Here is a 22,677-nt window from a genome sequence, read left to right on the forward strand (position 1 = left end):
GGTGAAGTATGGCTTGTAAACAATGGCGATTTTCTCTGACCTTTAGCAATAGGTCATATCCGAGAATTGATTATCAGCCCGATGTTGTTGGCAGCCTCAGTGTCCCCTCTCAACGCGTTTCTCCGCCTTAAAGACCTCTCAGCGGCTTCCTCAGGAGAAGTATGAGTTCCAGTTATATAAGGGGGAGTGTTATATGTATGTAAGTCTTGTTTGTCTATTATTGACTGTTATAATGTGTAAAATTGCAATTCTTAATTAAATTTTTATATATTCAGTACAGCGCTGTTCCTACTTTCTTTTTTCTTCTTGACTATATAGGTGGTGACACATAGGGTGCAGGAGACTGCATGGGGGGTTTCATACAGGGTGTAGCGGACTGTAGGGGAGTGACACACAGGGTGCAGGGGACTGTATAGGTGGTGACAAAGAGGGTCCAGGGGCCTGTAGGGGGTGACACACAGGGTGCAGGGGACTGTATAGGTGATCACACACGGTGCAGGGGACTGTAGGGGGGGGGTGACATGCAGGATCTGTGAGGGGGGGTGTGACACACAGGGTGCAGGGGACTGTGGTGGGTGTGATACACAGGGTGCAGGGGACTGAATAGGTGGTGACACGCAGGGTCTGTAGAGGGTGTTATATGCAGGGTGTAGTGACTGTAGGGGGTGACACACAGGGTGCAGGGGACTGTGGGGGGTGACACACAGGGTCCAGGAGACATGCTGGGATCGTTAGGTTGACACCACTGGGTCAACATACAGCAAGGTCGACAGAGGTCTAGGTCAACATGGGGCAAAGTTGACAGAGGACAAGGTCTACAGGGGTCTAGGTCGACACATGCATTAGTTCGACATGGGTTAGGATGACAGTCAAAAGGTCGACATGTTTTTTTGACTGTTTTTTTACCCAAATGTCAACAAAGTTGACAAAGACACATTTTTTTTAAACAATATATTTTATTCAATAAAATTTTTGATATACAACTTACAATATTCCAAAGTTTCAAAATAAATATACATTCATACCTAAAATTGAATAACCATGTTTCCAAATTTTGCAAAGAACACCGTGCCATATATCAGAGCTCTTAACTTACTAACCTAAAATTGTGAAGTGACACAAGTGTTGTATTATACTTTAACATTTGGGACATCAAAAGTGTTATAAACATATTTACTCTCACATTTCAAAACCTTAAAAAAAAATATATAATAAAAATAAATATGATAAATTGAATGAAATAAACAAAGACATTGTTTGCCCGGGGGATATTTATAGTGTCAAAAGCATTAAAGTGTTGGTTTTTACCATGAAAAAGGTTTTTTTTATTTTATTTTCATTCAAAATACATACTTTTCAAGGTGAGCAAGTTTAATCTCGTCATGTCGTGAATGTCTATAATCAAACCAAGGGTTCCAAATCTGAATACATTTTATGGATCTGTTCTGTAGAAATGCTGTTATCTTCTCCATTGAAGCCACAAACCATATTTTATTTGATAATGTTTAAGCAGAGGGGGGGGGGGGGGTTCAGACTTTTCCAGTGTGATGCAACTAGACATCTTGCAGCACTTAATATCTGAGTTGCTATTTTTTCTGAGAGAAGGTCTAGATAAGTTATTGGATGTCCCAGCAGGAAAGACCATGGATCTCTATTTACATTAGTTAATAACAGTTTACTCAATAAATTTGCTACTTCTTTCCAATAACCTGCTATTTTAGGACAAGTCCACCAAATGTGCAAAAAAGAGCCCACTTCACCACATCCTCTCCAGCATAGTGTAGTATTCAATGCCGGTGCGAGCGGCCGGCGAGGGGGTTAAACTGCGAGGATCACAGAAAACCAGTGATCCTCGCAGTTTAACCCCCACACCGGCCGCTCGCACTATGCAACGTTCTGGGGGAATCCTCGCAGTCACAGAACGGCGAGGATTCCCCTAAACTGCGAGAGCCGCGGCTAGTGCAGCAAACTCGCTGTAATTAGCCTCGATTCTCGCAGCTTTTGGAGGCACATACGCCAATTCTCCCTCGCTCAAAAAACGGAGCGAGGGGGAATTTGCGAATGAGGGGGGTCAGTTGAATACTGACAGGGTGAGTGGTGACTGCGAGCAAAAAGTCCTGCTCGCAGTCACCGCTCACCCACAGCATTGAATATATGCCACAGAGGTGAAGTAGAGCTATAAATTCTATTTAGTTTAACTTGAACCAAGTACCAGCGATAATAAATTTGATATGCATTCTCCTTAATCAGAGTAGAGATTTAATTTTTAGATAATCTTTCACGAATTAGTGACCACGAGTGTTCATCTGGGGGATCTCCTAAGTCTACTTCCCATTGACGTTCAAAATTGGGAGTGGGGGGTTCAGAAGAATGTAATAACAAATTATATAATGACGAGATCATTCCCTTCATGAGGGGTTCAACCAAACAAAGTCGTTCCAAAGGTGACACAATTTTAAGTGCTCCGTATCCCCTCGCTGCACTCGCAATGCTTCCGGCACACTATTTTATTCTCCCACCCTGCCCTAGTGGATGGTAGGGCATGAAATACCACCTGTCGGCATGCGTCAACCAGTCCCTTGTCGACTTAGACCCATGTCAACCTTCCTGTATGTCGGCCCAATGGTGTCGACCTAAAGACTGTCGACCATTCGACCGTATCCCCAGGGGACTGTAGGGGGCAGACACACAGGGTGCAGAGGACTGTATAGGTGGTGACACACAGGGTGTAGGGGGGTTGACACACAGGCTGCAGGGTACCTATTAGGGACCTCCAGTGACACAGAGACACCTTGACGTACGGCCTGGGGGCTTAGCCCTATATCCGCAGATATATGCAACCAAGATCTCTGTATTATATGATTATTATGTAGATATTTCTCACTCAGTGTGCAATTGGGATACAAAATGTTTTTTTCCTAGCCAGAATTACCCCTCCCTTTTGGCACCTGAGTGACACACCTTTGATTGAGCAGCTTACCAACAAATGTACTGTGAGGGGGTGACACACAGGGTGCAGGATACTGTATAGGTGGTGGCACGCAGGGTCTGCAGGAGTGTGAAACACAGAGTGCAGGAGACTGAATAGGTGATGACACACAGGGTCTGTTGGTGGGTGTGACACGTAGGGTGTAGTGACTGTAGGGGAGTGACACACAGGGTGCAGGGGACTGTATATGTGGTGAAACACAGGGTCTGTGGGGGGGGGGTTAACACACATGGTGCAGGGGACTGAATATGTGGTTACACACAGGGTGCAGGGGACTGTAGGGGGTAACACACAGGGTGCAGGGGACTGTAGGGGGTAACACACAGGGTGCAGGGGACTGTAGAGGGGTGAAATACAGGGTCTGTGTGTAGGGTGGTAACACACAGAGTGCAGGGGACTGTATAGGTGGTGACACATAGGGTGCAGTCGAATGTATAGGGGTAACACACAGGGTGCAGGGTACTGAATAAGTGGTGACACACAGGATGCAGGGGACTGTATAGGATGTGACACACAGGGTGAAATTTACTAAGATGTGAAATACACTTCACAGGTCATGTTGCTGTGGGCAACCAATCAGAAGCTACAGATGGAGCCGGCTTTAACTTTGCAGATTCTACCACCAGCCCCGCCAGCGGCCGGCTACTGCCAGGGGCATGAGTGCACGAGACGCTCACGCGCCCCATGGTAAACGGAGCCTGCTGCCGGTCCCTGACGCCTCCCCGCTGGTTCCCCTCGCCGTCCGACACCCCCCCAAACTGAGCAGCATCTCCCTGAAGCGGAGATGGGCAGGGAGACGCTGCCCAGCCGCCGTGATACTGGGACGCACGTGCGCGTGTCCCAGTCTCTATCGCCAGTGCAAGGGATTTTGCGAGCGCTGGCCAAGGATGGCTGACGCTCCATCTGTATTTCTTATTTATTTACCACCATATAGAAGATAGTAGACAGGATGTGATATGTTGCCCATAGCAACATGACATGTGAAGTGTATTTCACATCTTAGTAAATTTCACCCATAGGGTGCAGGGGACTGTAGGGCTATGACACGCATGGGACTATAGGGGGGTGACAGGCATTGTGCAGTGGGCTGTATAGGTAGTGAAACAAAGGATGCAGGGGACTGTATAGGTGATGACACACAGGGTGCAGGGGACTATAGGGGGTGACACACTGGATGCAGGGGCATGTAGGGGGTGACACACAGGGTGTAGGGGACAGTATAGATGGTGAGACACAGGGTGCAGGAGACTGTATAGGTGGTAATACACTGGGTGCAAGGGACTGTGGAGGGGGTGACACACGGTGCAGGGGACTGTAAAGGTGGTGACACACAGGGTCTGTAGGGGGTTACACGCAGGGTGTAGTGATTGTAGGGGGAGTGAAACACAAGGTGCAGGGGACTGTAAAGTTGGTGACATGCAGGATCTGTGGAGGGTGTGACACACAGGGTGCAGGGGACTGTAAGGGAGTGACACACAGGGTGCAGAGGACTGAATAGGTGGTGACACACAGGGTGCAGGGAACTCTATAGGTGGTGACACACAGGGTGCAGGGGACTGATGGGGGTGAAACAAAGGGTCTGGGGGAGGGGTGACACACAGGGTCAGGGGACTGTAGGGAGGTAACACACAGGGTGTAGGGGCATGAATAGGTGGTGACGCACTGGGTGCAGGGGACTGTAGGTGGTCTGACACACAGGGTGCAGGGTACTATAGGGGGTGTGACACACAGGGTGCAGGGTACTGTAGCGGGTGACACACAGGGTGCATGGAACTGTAGGATGGGGGCACACAGGGTGCAGGGGACTGTAGGGGGGTTGACACAGGGTGTAGGGCGGTTGACACACAGGATGCAGGGGACTGTAGGAGGTGACATGCAGGGTCTGTGAGGGTGTGTGACACACAGGGATGTGATTTTTTAGTCTAATTCCATATTTATCTCTTGCACTTACAGTCCTCTGCACACTATGGGGGGTTATTCTGTTTGGTACGGTGAAACATACGTACGGTCCGTCATACCATAAGTTTTCTGTATGCTCACGGTGAGCGTAAGTCCGCCCACAGAAAAGCTGCACACGGACGGTCACAAGGCGTCCGCTCTCATACGGTAGGGGTGGTCTGGAGCTATCTTTGGCGTCCGCCTGTTTTTGGGCCAAAATGCACGGTGCGTTCGCCGATCGAGGCGGTTGTGGCACCGTGCATTTTGTGTGCACACCCCCGTGTACGCCCATGTTTACACCCAGTTTTCCTCATCATTCCGGCCACTCCCATAAAAACGCCCACATGCCGCCCACAATGACCGTGTTCTTGCGGACAGGTTTTTTCACACGGAGAGACCCGTCCGTGAGCGGTGTGCAGTCCCCGCACATGCGCATTGCAAAAGATATGCATGCGCAGATGAAAAAAAAAGCCTATCTGCCCATATACGGTCCCACCGTACCAAACAGAATAAACCCCAATGTGTTGCTGCCCCCCACTACATTCACTGCCCCCTTTGTTTCACCCCTTAAGGTCCCTGTGTGTTGCCCCAATACAGTCCCCTATTTGGTACTTGTGAGTTATCCGGGCGTCCGATTTTTTGATTGTATGCCTTAAGTTAAGGCATACAATCAGATGCGATGCGATATCGCATCGCATCGCATCGCATCGCATGCGATCATCGGATGCGATGACCCGATTTTTCCATAGGAATCAATGTTAAAATGATTCCTATGGAAAAAGGGGTCCTTTTCATACCCCTACTATCCAAGTGGGCATGGAGTTGGATATAAACCTGTGGCGAGCGTAGCGAGCCACCGAGCCCGAAGCGTGGCGAGCGAAGCGAGCCCCGCGAGGGGACGGTATTCTGTGTCCCCTCGCGGGGCTCGCTATGCTCGCCACGCTTCGGGCTCGGTGGCTCGCTACGCTCGCCACAGGTTTATATCCAACTCCATGCCCACTTGGATAGTAGGGGTATGAAAAGGACCCTTTTTCCCATTGAATTCCATGTTAAAATGGACTCAGTCCATTTTAACATTGATTCCTATGGAAAAATCGGGTCATCGCATCGCATCGCATCCGATGGTCGCATGCGATGCGATGCGATGTCCCGATCCGACCCGATTTAAAAATCGGACGCCCGGATAACTCACAAGTACCCCCTATTTAATTGAAATCCCAACTGAATCCCAATCCCAGTAAAATATGAAGACAAAAGCATAAAAAATTGGAATTTATTTGTTGATATTTTTCATGTTTTTTTTAAGTCAACAAAGGAGTTTGACCTAAGTTAAAAGTATGAAAATTCTGTTTGGTAATTAAAAATATTTTTTTGCATTTTGCACAAAACAGTGATGTTATACGAACATTTTCATTAGACATTTAAAAAATCCAATATTTTTTCTTACAGTAAAATGTAACATTTCTATGTTAAAAAAAATAATTTCAAAAAGCTATGTAATTCCATAGACAAAAAACCTTATGGTTTCACATGTCCCATTAAGGCTTCTTATACATGATCTGACATTTCAGAAACCTGTTGTAACTCTTCCACTCAAACTCCAAAAAGCAATGAAATTCCAATCAATAAGGCTGGCACCTTAATGGACGTGTTCCTTGCGCAATACAGATCTGGTACGCCATCACAGCCTGTAGGTAAATGCAGATTCAGCACTCTCACAGAGTGAGATTGCTGTCACTCACACAATGGTGGAGCTGCTAATTCACAGATTTGTGTGCTCATTGGAATACACACATGCAGTCTATGCAAAAGTTGAAGCAGAAGACAAAGCTGCTCAGATGAGGTAATAGTGGTGTTGATTTGAGGAAGAAGACAGCAATGTGGATGGTGGGACAGAGATGTGTGGATAGGGGGAAGACTCAGCAACACTGATGGGGGGACAAAGCAAGACAGACGGGTGGAAAACAGTGGTGCAGAGGGGGGAAGGTAAGACAGAGTGATGCAGTGGGGGAGGGATAGCAGAGTGCAACAGGGTAAAGAGTGCAGATGGGGGAAAGACAGTAGCACAGATGTGGGGAGATAGTGCAGTGTGGATGAGGGGAACAGAGCAGCACAGATGGAAAGAAACAGTGGCATGGATGGGTAGCAGAGCAGCATGGAGGGGATAAGTATTTCTACCTACCCTTGGTAGTGGCAGCTAGGCCTAATCCTTGGGGTGTTGGCTAGGACTAACACCCCACCATCACCCCTGGGCTATAGCCCTAACAGTGACCCCAATACTTACCTTGATGGCAATGTCAGCTAAATGAATGGGGTAAGAGTGGTGAGGATAGGGGAGAGATTATGCAGAAGATAGACAGAGTGGTGCGGATGAGGTGTAAAGCTGCAGATAGGTTGACAACATTGGCATGGATGGGTAGAAAACTGGTGAAGATGGGAGAGAAGAAGGAAACACTGAGCTGCGCAGAAGAAAACGGTGGTATGGACAAGGCACAGATAGGGAAAGTGCAGATAAATTAGTACAGACTAGCACAGATGGGAGAACACAGCAGTAGGGTTTGGGGAAGACAGAGCAGCACGGAAGCGGCCCGAAGATGGGGTATTATAGTTTAACCAAAATGTTTGAGGGAGCTAAATGTGTATACTAAATGAGATGGATGTGTGGAGTGAGAAGGATGTTGGAACAAGATGGGAATGTTGTGGTTCCCGAATGGGATGGGTGTGGGCACGGAGTCGGATGGGTGCACAACATAACTGCTTAGACCAGGGGTGTCCAAACTTTTTGAGATGAGGGCCAGATTTGGTGAAGTTTAAATGTGTGGGGGCCGACCATTCAGCCTGACATTCTTTGAATCATTAAATCACATCAGAATGGTCCCCCACTCTGCCCCCATTCACTCTATGTCCCCCAGATTGCCCTTCACTGTATTTCCCCCAGCCTGCCCCCGTTCACTGTATGTTCCCCACTCTGCACCCATTCACTCTGTCCCCAAGCCTGACCCTCCTTCACTGTATGATCCCCATTCACTATGTACCCCACTCTGCCCCTATTCACTGTATGTCCCCCAGCCTGCCCCTGCTCCCCCTTCTCTGAATGGCCATCACTGCCTCCATTCACTGTATGTCCCGCAGCCTGACCCTCCTTCACTGTATGTCCCCCACTCTGCCCCCTCCCTTCTCTCTATGTTTCCCAGCCCCTTGTGTGAGCCAGAGGAAGGAGAGGCAAAGCAGGCACTGCAAGGACAGGAGATGCTTGGGCTCCAGCTGCTGCCCTCCTCCGCTCTGCATGTTACGGGAGAAAGCTTCCCCCTCTCTTCCCCCTCCCCAAACACTGCTGTCACTGTGATTGTGGAGTAGGGTGATATACGATTGCAGCAGCAGGGGTAGGATGCCAAACACATCTGACTGTGGCGGCCGACACCTCCTCACTGCAGCAGACAGCAAGGTAAAGGCGCGCTCGCCGGGGCCCCACCTTTAGTGTCCGGTGTTGTGCTTCCCACATCTGATGCTCTGCCCGCTTCCAGCTGGAGGCCACGGGCCGCTTGAAATGACAGCAAGGGCCGCACTTGGCCCCCGGGCCTGACTTTGGACATGCCTGGCTTAGACCATCAGTTGCATAGACTGCATGTGTGTATTCCAATGAGCACACAAATATGTGAATTAGCAGCTCCACCATTGTGTAAATGACAGCAATCTCACTCTGTGAGAGTGCTGAATCTGCATTTACCCACAAGCTGTGATGGCGTACCATATCTGTATTGTGCAAGGAATACATCCATTAAGGTGTCAGCCTTAATGATCGGAATTTCATTGCTTTTTGGAGTTTGAGTGGAAGAGTTACAACAGGTTTCTGAAAGGTAAGATCATGTGTAAGAAGCCTTAATGGGACATGTGTAACCATAAGGTTTTTTGTCTATGCATTAAATATATATATATATATATACTGTATAAATAAACACCAAAGGGCAGTAGAGCTGCACAGGAGCTGGCAGTTAACTGACACCAGGCTCCTTGTGCTTCATGTTGTATTGAGGTTAGATGTATGAGGACACATCTATATGTGTGCATCTATAAACATAGACATGTGTTTGAGCCACAGGTATATATAATATTGAAAAATGTTTGTAATCCCAGACACTTTCAACGCACTTATCTGCTCTCCTTCACCCACTACCCTTTCCTCCTTCATAGTCTTTGATTTTGCCATCTACAATCCTTTACAGACAAAATCAACATCATTCAATAATGTATTTCCACCAGTGGTCTCAAGAGGGCGGGGGGGGGGGGGGGAGTTAGGTGTCCCCCACCTGCCATTGCTCTGCTCAGCAGAGCAGTGGGTAATATTCAGGCAGAGGGGCTTGGGGCATGGCTAGCAGCTCACACAGTGCTGGCCATGTCACCATAGCATCAAAAATGGGGCGTGGCCTCGGATTCCCTTGATCATAGACCACACCCCAAAAACTTGGGCGTGTGCCTGCGTCCCTCTTCCTCCTTCTCCAAAGTTGGGAGGTATGTTCCTGTAAACAAGCGGTCCTTTTTCTAATATTGACGAAACCATATAACAACTTCTCTTCACTCTCTCTAGATGCCTATTTTCTCCTTCTATTTGCTTCCAGACTACTTTAGCAACTTGTGTACACCCGACATTGGGATCCCGACTGCCAGGACTCGGACTGTCATGTATCTCACTGTATCTCCTGTCACTGCTTCCTGACTCTCTGCAATATGGCTTCCACCACTGACATTTCTCACTACATTTGACAAAAAAAATAGAAATGACATAAACATTTAATCAATGTGTTTTCTCTTCTTTTTATACTTTTATTTTTATTTTTTTACTCTTTATTTCCTTTTAAATATAAACAAGTCACATTACAAAAAGAAGGGAGGTATCCAATCATAACCTCTCCTCTAATACATACATAGACAATACAACAATGCAAGACAACAATACATCAAGATACATCCATCTATTACGGAAAGAATAATAAAAAATAATGATGTAAAAAAAAAATTAAATAACATACAGTAATATAGTTTACAAAGCAACATAACAATTACATTCATACAGTGAGGGGTCTCTTACGTCGGGTCTAAGATATACAACTGTTCCAATTCTCTTTAATAAAACTTATGTGTAAGGGGGGTCCAAGTTATATCCTGATACATTAGCGATCAACCAACATCTATCCTTATGTGTTTCTAAATTGGGACCATAAGCACCTAATTTAAGATACCCCCTTTTTATGAAATCCCATATGTTTACCAATGATAAGTTCCTGTTTCTAGAGTTGTGCTAAGGAGGTTTTTGCCGCCATCAAAATATATTATACATTTCTGGGGATATGAAAGGTCTATCTGTATGAGACTGAGAAGCAATAGCTGCAGAGTAATCTTGATTCTGATCCCACAAACTTTATATATCAAGACTTCTATCTCTGCCCAATAAGGGATCAGCATTTTGCAGGTGGAGAACATGTGAATCATGTCCCCTGCCTCTTCTCCACATCTCCAACAGCTCTCCAACTCTCTGCAATATGGCTTCCACCACTGACATTTCTCAATATATTTGACAAAAAAAGAAATAATGACATAAACATTTAATCAATATGTTTTCTCTTCTTTTTATACTTTTAGATACATCTTGTGGATTTGCACCAAATGTAGACAATGCTATTCTGCTAAACAGGAAAATCAAATATTTATCTGGTGAAAGTGCATTATATGAATGTAAACCTGGTTATACTCTGGAGCAATCTAAGAAAGATAAATCACTTTGTAGCGATGGAGAATGGAAGGATAAACCCGTGTGCAAAAGTAAGTGATGTGTGTAGTCTAATTAATACTCACTGTCCAATGGATTATTCTACACTTCCTATAAAATGGAAAAGTATAATGTAAGATCAGCTGAAATGTCCTTGTGTTACCAAAGTTGTATAGATGTTTCTTGAATATACAGTGTAGTTCAAGTAGCCCAAAATTGCATTTTTATTGCATACTATGGGGTTGTCTAACATGTACTGTTTTCGCTGCACTTCCCTAATTACTCCAGCAAGCTGGCAGCTCTTGCAGGCATACTTGTATTTGGTAAAATAAAACAAGTAAACATTCAGAGTAGGGGCATGCAGCCTCCTCAGCCAGGCCCTGTCCTCTCTGGTGGGAAAGGCGCTGGGAGCGGGTGTGGTATAGGGTACCGACAGTCATTAGCCCGACATTGGGATCCCGACTGCCCGGACTCAGACAGCATGGTGAGTGTAACAAAGCCCCTTGTGGGCACGGTGGCTCGCTACGCTCGCCACCTATTCTATTCTTCCTCTATGGGGGTCGTGGACCCCCATGAGGGAGAATAGCCGGTGGCCGTCGGGCACCCATCTGTCAGTTTTGACAGTTGGGATCCCAACGTCGGGTAATTGACTGTCGGGATCCCGACTGTCGGGACCGCGTCCGGCACCCCTGGGAGCAGTAGGGTCTTAGCACTCTGTTTTGTCATATATATATATATATATATATATATATATATATATATATATACTAGCTGACCCGCCCGGCGTTGCCCGGGAAAACCTTGGGGTTTTTTTTATTTCCAAAATTGCTGAAAAATGTCATCTTACAGTATGCTGTGCCAAAGACCTAAGATTGTAATTTGTTATAGATTCCACCATAATGTTAGAATGTGTTTGCATTGATACTCAATGATGGCAATGAAATCAGGTGTGGTGTTGTTGTTTGAAACACAACGCTCCTGAGTTGATAACTTGTATGTGTTGATGAATTCCACATCCACTCCTGAGATTTAGCACCTATGACATACCTTCCAACATCTGAGGGTCAGAAATTGGTACAAAATCAGAAAGGGACGTGGCCACACCTCCATTTCTATACTTTCAATGGTACAGTTTCTAGGGTGTGTAATTACAGGCGCTGAGTGCGTGGAGACCGGGCATTACTTACCGTGCCATAATTAATTAAAAATTCACCGGTCCCTACCAGTGCCGCTCCCCTCACCGATCCTGCCTGCAACAGTCTCTGAGGTCTGGAGATCTGTAAAGCACATGCACCGGGCATCTCTACCAAACAGTGGGGCAGCCACTGAGTGTGGGAGCAGGTCCGCGGGCCTGGCCACATGACATCATGACTTGATGCACGCTAACCGCACCACTGCAATGCACCACTGGGAATGGGTGCAATGGGCCAAATTCTTCCCTACACCCACGGGCCAATACACCGATCCAGCCATCGCAATCATAAATGGGTGCATTGATAAGGTTTGGAGTGTAATAAGTTGAGGAATAAGACTGAGATAAAGATTTGCCATGTTAAAGTGTACAATTTACTCGATAAATTGTGAAAAAATATATACGTGTACATAGAAGTACAATTAAAAAATGACAGTAGGATTATAAAATAAGTTCTGATTCAAACTAATAATTGTTTGGATGGGGGTGGGTTTCTAAACAAATCTATAGGTGGGGGGGTATGGATATTGTGGGCATAATTGGTGTTTTTGGTACACCTACAGGGGGTCCTCAATTGATGGGATTTTCAGTACAGTGTCACAGTCCCAGTGTCACCATAGCGGGATTCCCAATTGGGGTCCAGGTGGTCTTTTAGGGACCCTTTACAATCCCGTAGGTCTCTCCTCCTTGAGCCTACGGTCTCCCTTAATGACAGTCAACCGCTGAGGGAGACCGTAGGTTCCAGGAGAAGAGACCATCGGGATTGTAAAGGGACCCCTAAAAGACCACCTGAACCCCAATTGGAAATACCCCTATGGTGACACAGAAGTGAAAATTTCTCATCAACTGGGGACCCCCTGTGGGTGTATAAAACACTAATTATGCCCACAATATCCATACCCCCTCCACCTATAGATTAGTTGCGCAACCCACCCCATCCAAACAATTATCAGTTTGAATCAGAATTTATTTATTTAATTCTACTTTCATTTCTTGATTGTACTTCTATGTACACATATTTATTTCACGATTTATTGAGTAAATTGTACACTATAACGTGACAAATCTTCATCTCAGTCTTATTCTTCAACTTCTGACACTCATAACTTCAAACAAATACATGCAGCGCTCATGCCCATCGACCAAACATTATCTATGAACCAAAAGAGTCTGGGAAACCCTTAAGGCAGAGCAGTGCCTAACATCCAACTGACTAACAGGGTGAGTGCAGTGTACCCACTTTGTATTGATCAATGGGTGCATTGGCCAGGACAAAGATTTCTCAGTGCAACTGGCCGGGGTGCGCAGAGATGGATATGGGAAAAAAAGAAAAGCTGGTACATTAGGTACAGTTTTTATTAGCTGGTACAGACTGTTAAATAAATGGCAAATAAATTTTTTATGTGTGTGTGTTACTGTTTTTGTGTGTGTATTGTAGGGTATGTGGTTGTGTGTTGTGTTGTATGTATCTGTCCAATGCGTAAGTGTGTGAGGTGTGCTATGTATATACAGTATGTGTATGTGTGTGTTGTGCATTTGTGTATCTGTGCAGTGTTTAAGTATGTGTTTTGTGTGTTGTACTGTTTTTTGGGTGTGTGAGTGTGGTGAATGTGGGTGTGTGTTGTGCTGTTAAAAGTATGTTATGTGTGTGTTGTGTGTATCTGCCCAATGTGTAAGTGCATAAGGTGTGTTACGTATAAATGTGTGTGTGTGTGTGTAGTGTGCTGTTTGTATCTGTGCAATGTTTGTGTGTGTTCTTTGTATTGTACTGTTTTTGGGTGCGTGTTGTAGTGAATGTGGGTGTGTGTTGTACCATGAGTGGTGTGTTATGTGTGTGTGTTGTGTTATGTGTATCTGCTGAATGTGAGGTGCGCTACATATATATGTGCGTGTAGTGTGCTGTGCGTATCCTGACAATGCTTAAGTGTGTGTGTGTTCTGTGTGTTTCTGTATCTGCACAATGTTTAAGTGTGTGTGTTCTGTGTGTTTGTTGTACTGATTTTGGGTGTGTGTTGTAGTGTATATGTGTTTGTGTTGTACTGCATGTGGTGTGTTATGTGTGTGTTTTGTTGTGTGTATCTGTCCAATGTGTAAGTGTGTGAGGTGCGCTACCTATATATATGTGTGTTGTGTGCATATGTGGTGTACTGTGTGTGTGTGCGTGTACAATATGTACGTGTGTGTGTGATGTGTGGTCTATGTATATCCTCAGTTATTCCTAATAATTGTTTAAACCCTTCACCATAATGTTAGAATGTGTCATTCATACTCAATGACAGCAATGATATCAGGTGTGGAGTTGTTCCTTCGACTACGGTTTCCCCGATCGTCAATCTTTTTCCCCAGATCATCAATGAAGGGAAATTTAAACTTGGAGTTTTTTAAATTTCTAAGTGAAATTTCCCAAAAACGGCTTCGAGGTGCACACCACCAGGTCCAGAGATACCTTGTTGCCAAATTTGGCAGCTCTGAGTGCCACGGTGTACCCGCAATGCAACGGACACGCACACACACACACACACACACACACACGCACGCACGCACGCACGCACACAGACTCTTCAACTTATTATATAGATATATAAGATATATATATATATATATATATATATATATATATATATATATATAAATATATATCCAGAGATCCAATTCACTGAAGGCTTAGAACATAGGAACCAGCACACCACCATTTGAATGCAAAAAAAAAATGAATTTTTAGTAATTCAATATTCATGAGCCATCACACAGCAAAATTCCATACTGAAGTAACAGGTACTTATCAATCATCGAGGGAGTTGTACATCAGCCAGCAACTTATCCCCCGTGGCCCTTAGTGCCCGACAGCTGTTTCGGAGGTCCTCCTTCTTTGTCAAGGGCATTAGGTATATTGAACAGCAGTGATGGTTAAATAGGGAATTGGATGCACGCCAAAATCACCCTGCACCTGTAACTCACCTGCACTCCTCCTGTTTGTTAGGACTCCCGTCCTCAGATCACCCCCATCTGTGGCTCAGAGTCCGGAAGCGTCGCGGTGACCCGCACCGGAAGTGCAGCTGTGCACCGCTCACGTCACTTCCCTTCTCTTTACTCTCAGTCTGCAGCGTCGCAGGGTACCATGGCAACCGTTGGGTCGGACGGAATCCCCGCCTGCCCGGCGTCGCCAGGTTACACTTTCAGCTGTTACTCAGTCAGCTGCTGGGCGAGTCACGCCCACCGCCGCTGGTTTTCAGCTTACTCCTGTTTCGCGGACATACATATAATGAATAGTGAGTGTCTGGGTTGTCTGGTAGGGATGTCCTTGTTACTTATATTACTCTGGGGAGATTGCTTTATTGTACATCAGATCATGCAGTGGTTCTGTCAGTGAAGCCTTCAGGCACCCACATTCCCCTTTCCACATGCACAAATAACAATGCAAGTATTGGACCAACATAAGATATCTGCTTGGCTCATATCAACCTGACAGTCTCTATGAAACATCAATGAGATCACATAAGCCTATACAGTACAGTCATATACTATAGGTGTCAGCAGCCCCTACATCAACATGAGCCTTATTGTATTTCTAGGCACATGAACTCAACAAGCCTCACAATACTACCATTCAGTCATAGGCCCTTATTCTGGTTCGGGCGGTACGGCCCGCGTGCGGCCGTACCGCCGATGTTTTTCTTCTGCACATGCGCAGAGGTCAATCTGCGCATGTGCAGCCCCCTTCGCCGCAGACGTATTTCGTCCGCCGCAAAGGGGGCGTATAGGGGCGTGAGAGGCTTCATGCCCTCATTTCCCTATGTGTACGCCCCGCGTTTCATGGGCGTTCCCATGCAAACGCGGGGCGTATGCATGGTAATGAGGGCATGACGCAACTCATGGGGGCGGAAAGCTGACGTCGCCGGATGTCAGCTTTCAGCCCCCATACAAGCTACCACACGGACGATTGTCCGTGTGGTCTCAGCTTGCGGGAGCTGCCGGGTCGTGCGGACCTGCCTTCGATGGTCGACGACCATCGAATGCAGGGGGCAGCTCCCACCATGGTGGAGGCGTACGCCTCCACCATTTTTATGCGGATCGCCAGCCGTCCGTGTACGGACGGCCGTGGCGATCCGTAGGGTGGGCGGGGATTGGTTTGTGCGGCCGGAGCCCCGTGTGCGGCTCTGGCCGCACCAACCAGAATAAGGCCCATAGAATGGTGCTCCTCAAAGGTGTTAACTCAAATGTGTTAAGAGAGATTAGGGGGAGGAGCTGAGTGTAACAGCTGACTGACATACTATATAAGGAGGGGCAGAGCTCATTTTGAGCTTGCTCATTGAGAGGGAAGCTTGCATACTAAAGTGAAGCTTGATTACTTAAGTGAGTTGGAAACTGAAGCAGGTGAGTTATCTTGCATTCTGTCTTGTATTCTTTATCTGTCTTTCTATATAGAGACTGTAATTTTGAGGGAGAAATCTGAGTGTGATTTTGGTTGTGCCTGTATCTGTATAGTGTATTGTTACTAGGTGTGAACTGATACTAGGAGGAGGAGCTAAATCTAGGTGTTAAGAGAGATTAGGGGGATGAGCTGAGTGTAACAGCTGACTGACATACTATATAAGGAGGGGCAGAGCTCATTTTGAGCTTGCTCATTGAGAGGTAAGCTTGCATACTAAAGTGAAGCTTGATTACTTAAGTGAGTTGGAAACTGAAGCAGGTGAGTTAGAATACTGAAAAAGGTGAGTTTGAACACAGTCTAAATTTTCATCTTCTATTTTATTGTATTATATTCATCTTCTTTCTATCGTATTGTAACCTGTTGCTCAATTTTGACATTTTAATTCATTTTTATCTATATTTTTTCCAACATTGTATTTCATTTTACTCATTCACTATTATCTTCTCTTATCTTTGCCACACATTTATTGCACTCTGGTTCCCTCTTCACGCCTGCTCACATTTGCCTCACTTCTGACCTTCTCTGTTCCCTTCATCCTCTCACTTGTTGCTGTTTCATACTTAATTGGATTACTCAATCAACCTGATTTTACCCACTTGTCTCCTCTCTGACAGTAGTTCCTTGCCTGTTACCTTCTCTCTCACTCTGTTTTCTACCACATCCTCGCAAATCTACTACAGACGCTGTCTTTCCTCCCAAATCCCTCTGTCTGATTTCACTAACCTACCCTCTCACCTTCGGTTCCTCATGGCTGTTAATCTCTCAACTTCACTTTCTCCAACTGCTCCTCCCCCCTCCCATCCCATACCTATCCTGACCACTCGCCCCCGCACCCCCGCCCTCCTAACGACCCCCCCTCGCTTCTGCAATCCCAAAAACCTTATCCACATAAATACACAAACCACCCCCCCTCTTTCCTGTGCACTATGGAACGCCAGATCCATCTGCAACAAACTCCCTGCCATCCATGACCTATTCATCTCTAGAGCATTCCACCTCCTTGCTATCACCGAGACCTGGCTCTCCACCTCTGATTCTGTCTCTCCGGCTGCTCTCTCCCACGGTGGCCTCTCTTTCTCTCACACTCCCAGGCCGGACGGTCGTCAAGGTGGCGGCGTGGGTTTTCTCCTCTCAGCCTCATGCACCCACAGTGTCATTCACCATGAACCCTCTCTCCTTTTCTCCTCCTTTGAGTCTCACTCTATCCGTCTATACTACCCCTACCACCTCCGTGTTGCTGCAATCTACCGCCCCCCTGGCCCTATCTCCCAATTTCTTGACAACTTCGCCGCCTGGCTCCCACACTTCCTCTCCTCTGACCTGCCATCTGTCATTCTTGGTGACTTTAACATCCCCTTGGATAACCCCGCTGATCCTGGCACCTCCAAACTCCTCTCTCTCTGCTCCTCTCTTGGCCTATCTCAGTGGACTACCTCTCCCACCCACATCCAAGGACACTCCCTCGATCTCGTCTTCTCTCGCTCTTGTTCCCTTACTGACTACACTATCTCGGCTTTTCCTCTTTCTGACCATCACCTCATCTCCTTCTCCCTCACTGCTTCCCCCTCTCCCACTCCCCCTCCCAAGCGAATTGTTTCACGGCATAACGTCAACACACTTGATCTTGCTGCCTTCTCTAACACGCTGTGTCCTCTTCTCGCCCCAATCACCGCCATGTCCTGCCCGAACCTCGCCGCCTCCTTCTATAATGACACCCTATCTTCGACATTGGACTCTGCCTGCCCTCCATCCTCTATCCCCCTTCGATGCTCCAACCCCCAACCGTGGCACTCGCCTATCACCCGATTCCTTAAAAAGTGCTCTCGCACTGCTGAGCGCTTCTGGAAGAAATCACGCTCCCTCGCGGATTATCTCCATTTCAAATTCATTCTTTCCTCCTTCGGCTCTGCCCTTGCTCTGGCCAAGGAATCCTACTTTAAGTCCCTCATCCTTTCCCAATCATCCAATCCCCGCAGGCTCTTCACCACCTTCAACTCCTTGCTCTCCCCCCTCCTCCAGCTCTTCCGTCCTCCATCGTAGCCGCTGATTTTGCTACCTACTTTTCAACCAAAATCTCCTCTCTCAGGACTGCCATCACTGCTGCCATGACCTCACCCTCTCCCTCCTCCCCTCCTACATCCCCACTCCCCTCCTTCCAACCCCTGTCCTCATTTTACCCCACCACTGCTGCTGAAGTCCACTCTATCCTTCAATCCGCTTCTCCCTCCACCTGCCCGCTCGATCCTATCCCCTCCAATATTATCCGTCGTCTCAGTCCGTCAGTCTGCTCTCACCTGGCTCACCTGTTTAATCTTTCCCTATCCTCTGGGATCTTCCCTTCCTCCTTCAAACACGCTCTTGTCTCCCCAATTCTCAAAAAAACAAATCTGGACCCCAACTCTCCATCCAACTACAGGCCCATCTCCCTCCTCCCTTTTGCCTCCAAGCTCCTAGAACGTCTGACCTATAATCGTCTCCTAAGCCACCTTACTGCTAACTCCATTCTCGACCACCTCCAATCCGGGTTCCGCCCTTTACATTCCACTGAAACTGCCCTGACCAAAGTCACTAACGATCTAATATCGGCTAAATCCAAAGGCCTCTTCTCTATTCTCATCCAGCTTGATCTGTCAGCTGCCTTTGACACTGTTGACCACCCTCTCCTGCTCAACACCCTCCGCTCCTTTGGCATCACTGCCACGGTATTCTCCTGGTTCACCTCATACCTCTCCGATCGCTCCTTCTCCGTCTCCACTCCGAGCTCCTCCTCTCCTACTACCCTGCAGCCAGTCGGTGTTCCCCAAGGGTCTGTCCTTGGCCCTCTCCTCTTCTCTCTCTACACCACCTCTCTGGGCACTCTCATCAGCTCCTATGGTTTTCATTACCACCTTTATGCTGATGATACCCTAATCTATCTCTCTTCCCCCGACCTATCCCCATCACTCCTGTCCAAGGTCTCTGAATGCCTCACGGCCATCTCAGCCTGGATGACCCAACGCTTCCTGAAGCTAAACATGGCTAAAACTGAACTTCTAATCTTCTCTCCCCCGAACATCCCCTCTTCTCCCACTATCTCCATCAGTATTGGTGAAACCGAGATCACCTCCACCGACCAAACGCGCTGCCTCGGTGTCATCATTGACTCCTCCCTCTCCTTCACCCCCCACATTCGTGCTCTCTCACAGTCTTGCCGCTTTCACCTACGCAACATCTCACGCATCAGACCATTCCTCTCCACTGACGCGACCAAAATTCTCATTCACTCTCTTGTCATCTCCCGCCTTGACTACTGCAACATCCTTCTCTCCGGGCTACCTCTCACCCGCCTCGCACCTCTCCAATCCATTCTTAACGCTGCTGCTAGGCTCATCTTCCTCTCCCGCCGCTCTACCTCCGCCTCTCCCCTCTGTCTATCTCTTCACTGGCTCCCCATTCCTTTCTGAGTTCTCTTTAAACTCCTCACCACCACCTACAAGGCTCTCTCCTCCTCCACCGCTCCTTACCTCTCTTCACTGATCTCTATCCACACTCCCTCCCGTCCTCTTCGCTCCATCACTGACCGCCGACTGACCTCTCACCTAATCACCTCCTCCCACTCCCGTGTCCAAGACTTCTCTCGCGCTGCCCCCCTGCACTGGAACAACCTCCCGCCACCCATCAGGCTTTCTGATTCCCTTACCTCCTTCAAGCGCTCCCTCAAAACCCACTTTTTTCGACTAGCCTATCCCTCCTCCTAACCTCTTTTGATCCTCTTATCCTGCCTCCGTTCCCCTCCGTTCCTACTTATCCTATTGTTTTTCGTTCGTCCACCCACCTAATTTTAGTATGTTAACTCTTATGAGTAGGGCCCTCCTTCCTCACGTACTCACCCTACCTCTTTACCTCACCTGTGCTCCTGTCCTGTTCTTCCCTTCCTCTACTTCATCTTCAGTCTCCTCGACAATTTTGACACCTACTTCTGAACTGATGCTGATTTTAGTTCTACCAGCTATACCCCTATTTATACTGTATTTTTCAACACACCCTGTACGTTACCTCGTCATTTTTTTTGTTTGCTATGTACGGCGCTGCGGACACTTTGCGGCGCCTTATAAATAAACGTACTACTTCTACTACTACTACTCCATAGCACAAAAAATAAAAAATAAAAGATAAATAAAAAGCCATAAGAAATATAAAGAATAAAAAAGACATAAAAAATCTCACACATAAAGAAACGGAAAAAGCGAAAAAAAAAATGAAAAAAGTCTCAAAGAGAACAACAGGAAAATCACAATAATGTTCATTGATTTCTGGAGGCATAATTTTGCAAGATATTCTCACAGACTGTGTTTGAATAATGTCAAGCAGGAGCTGATTGGCTGGTTGTTTATCACTGTGTGTCTGGGTGCTGCACCTCACCTGTGATAGACACAGTGCTGCCTATCCTTGGGAGCCAGCACATAATGGATCAGATGTATTAAGCCTTAACAAGAGATAAATGCAAGGGTGATACGGAGAGATAAACATCCAGCCAATCAGATCCTTACTGACTTTTTTCAAACACAGGCTGTAACATTGCAGTTATCAGGTGATTGGCTGGAAGTTTATCTCTCCTTATCACCCTTGGATTTATCTCTTGTTAAAGCTTAATACATCTGCCCCTATACAGATGGAGCAGGGCTTATTATTGCTGGCGGAGCGCCAGGACCGTGTCCCTGGCGATCCGCCAGCAATCTGGCGCTCTGGCTGAATGAGACGCTCGTGCGTCTCCCACGCACGAGCGTCTCAATAGCCGGGCGGCGAGGCGGCGCGGCGGGTGCAGTCCTGCCCGTCTCCAGCTTCAGGGAGACGGGCAGGGCTGCGGGGGGCTGCGGGGGGGCGGTGTGGACCGGCGGGGACCCGGGGAAGCCGGCGGGGACCCGGGCAAAAGCTCCGTCGGAACGGGACGCGCGTGCACCTCGTGCACGCGCGTCCCCTTCCGACATACAGATGGCGCGGGGCGGGGGATGGCGGGTGGCGAGTCCTCCGCCATCCCCAGCAAAGACAAGCCCTGCGCTATCTGTATGTGCTATCCGGCTTCCCTCTTCATGATATGGTGTTAGTTACAGCCCAGGGGCTACATACACCTCTGCTTAAAGCAATAAAGTAATTTCAAAAGTGCAGTCAACGTTTTGGGGACTTGCTCCCCATCTTCATAATGGCCCTCATTCTGATCACCATGCTCCCCTGTGTGTTCGTGCAGGGGAGTGATGTGAGCAACTGCGCATACACATAAACTGTTATGCACATCCGTTAAAATAAACTTTGCATGTCTATCAGAATGACCTCCAATATGACACAGCAAACAAGTGAACAATACATACACTCACCCAGGACATTCCCTGAGTGCTCTGCATGGCCATGTCATCTGGATCCTCACTCCATCTATTCTAGTGACATCACTTGGGCCAGACATGTAGCCATGTGCACACTGTAAACATAAGCACCATCTCCATGGCAACTTGGCAATATCTGTGTAAGTGCCAATATAATAAAACCTCCAGTTAGTTCTATTTGGAAAACTGGGGAACATACTCTTCAGTGAAGGATTGCTCATGCTACACTGAAGGGGTGTGGATTGTATTAGGTCGACAGTCATTAGGTCGGCACTGTTGGGTCGACAGGCAACAAGATCGACAGGGTTCTAGGTCAACATGGGTGAAGGTCGACAGGTGTCTAGGTCGACATGGGACCAGGTTGACATGGGTTAAGGGCGACAGATGCTTCAGGCACGGTGCCTCACTGCACTCGGCACACTATTTTATTCTCCCACCGCGCCCTAGTGGATGTTAGGGCATGAAATACTGCCTGTCAGCACATGTTGGCGACCTTCAAATGATTTCTCCAGCGCTCTCACTTCAGAAACACCTTTATGGTGTCTCTAAACTGCGTGCGCCCTGTGCGAGGACAAGGCGGGCAGCTGACGTCTGCTGATGTCAGCTGCCCACCCCCCGCACCCAAGTCATGGCCTCATTTAGCATGAGAATGCCCAGCATTCTCATGGGAACGCCCATGAAACGCTGGGCGTTCCCATATGCTAATGGAGCTTCCGTCCTTCTCTGCCTGCTGTGTAGTGTGTGTGTATTCTGTTCGCCGTGTGTGCACGCATCCTGCATCTGCACATGGCCAGAAATGCATCTTCACATGCGCAGACGTATACCATTGGTCCCCTGTGTGAACATGCGGGGGACTGAAGCTATTACAATAAGGTCACAGTGCATGGAAAAAATGTCTTACCACAAACAAAAAAGGCTATATAGCATTTTTCTGTGTTGTGGATCTACTTTAGACAAATTTCTGCTGATACAGCAGAATGGTGCTAGCACAAATCCTCCTAGTCC

At 47.3% G+C, this 22,677-nt stretch overlaps 1 protein-coding gene across 2 annotated transcripts in view; it reads left to right on the forward strand.

Annotated features, from left to right (window-relative positions):
• Positions 1–22,677, forward strand: part of CFH (complement factor H) — a 401,411-nt gene that overhangs the window by 186,935 nt on the left and 191,799 nt on the right. For both annotated transcript variants that reach the window (XM_083156807.1, XM_083156808.1), the window contains exon 16: positions 10,565–10,744. In XM_083156807.1, coding sequence (XP_083012933.1) covers positions 10,565–10,744 — 180 coding nt within the window. The remainder of the gene's footprint in view (positions 1–10,564; positions 10,745–22,677) is intronic.

Source organism: Crinia signifera, chromosome 8, assembly GCF_055691185.1.
Source record: "Crinia signifera chromosome 8, ASM5569118v1, whole genome shotgun sequence".
In the NCBI taxonomy this organism is placed as follows: domain Eukaryota; kingdom Metazoa; phylum Chordata; class Amphibia; order Anura; family Myobatrachidae; genus Crinia; species Crinia signifera.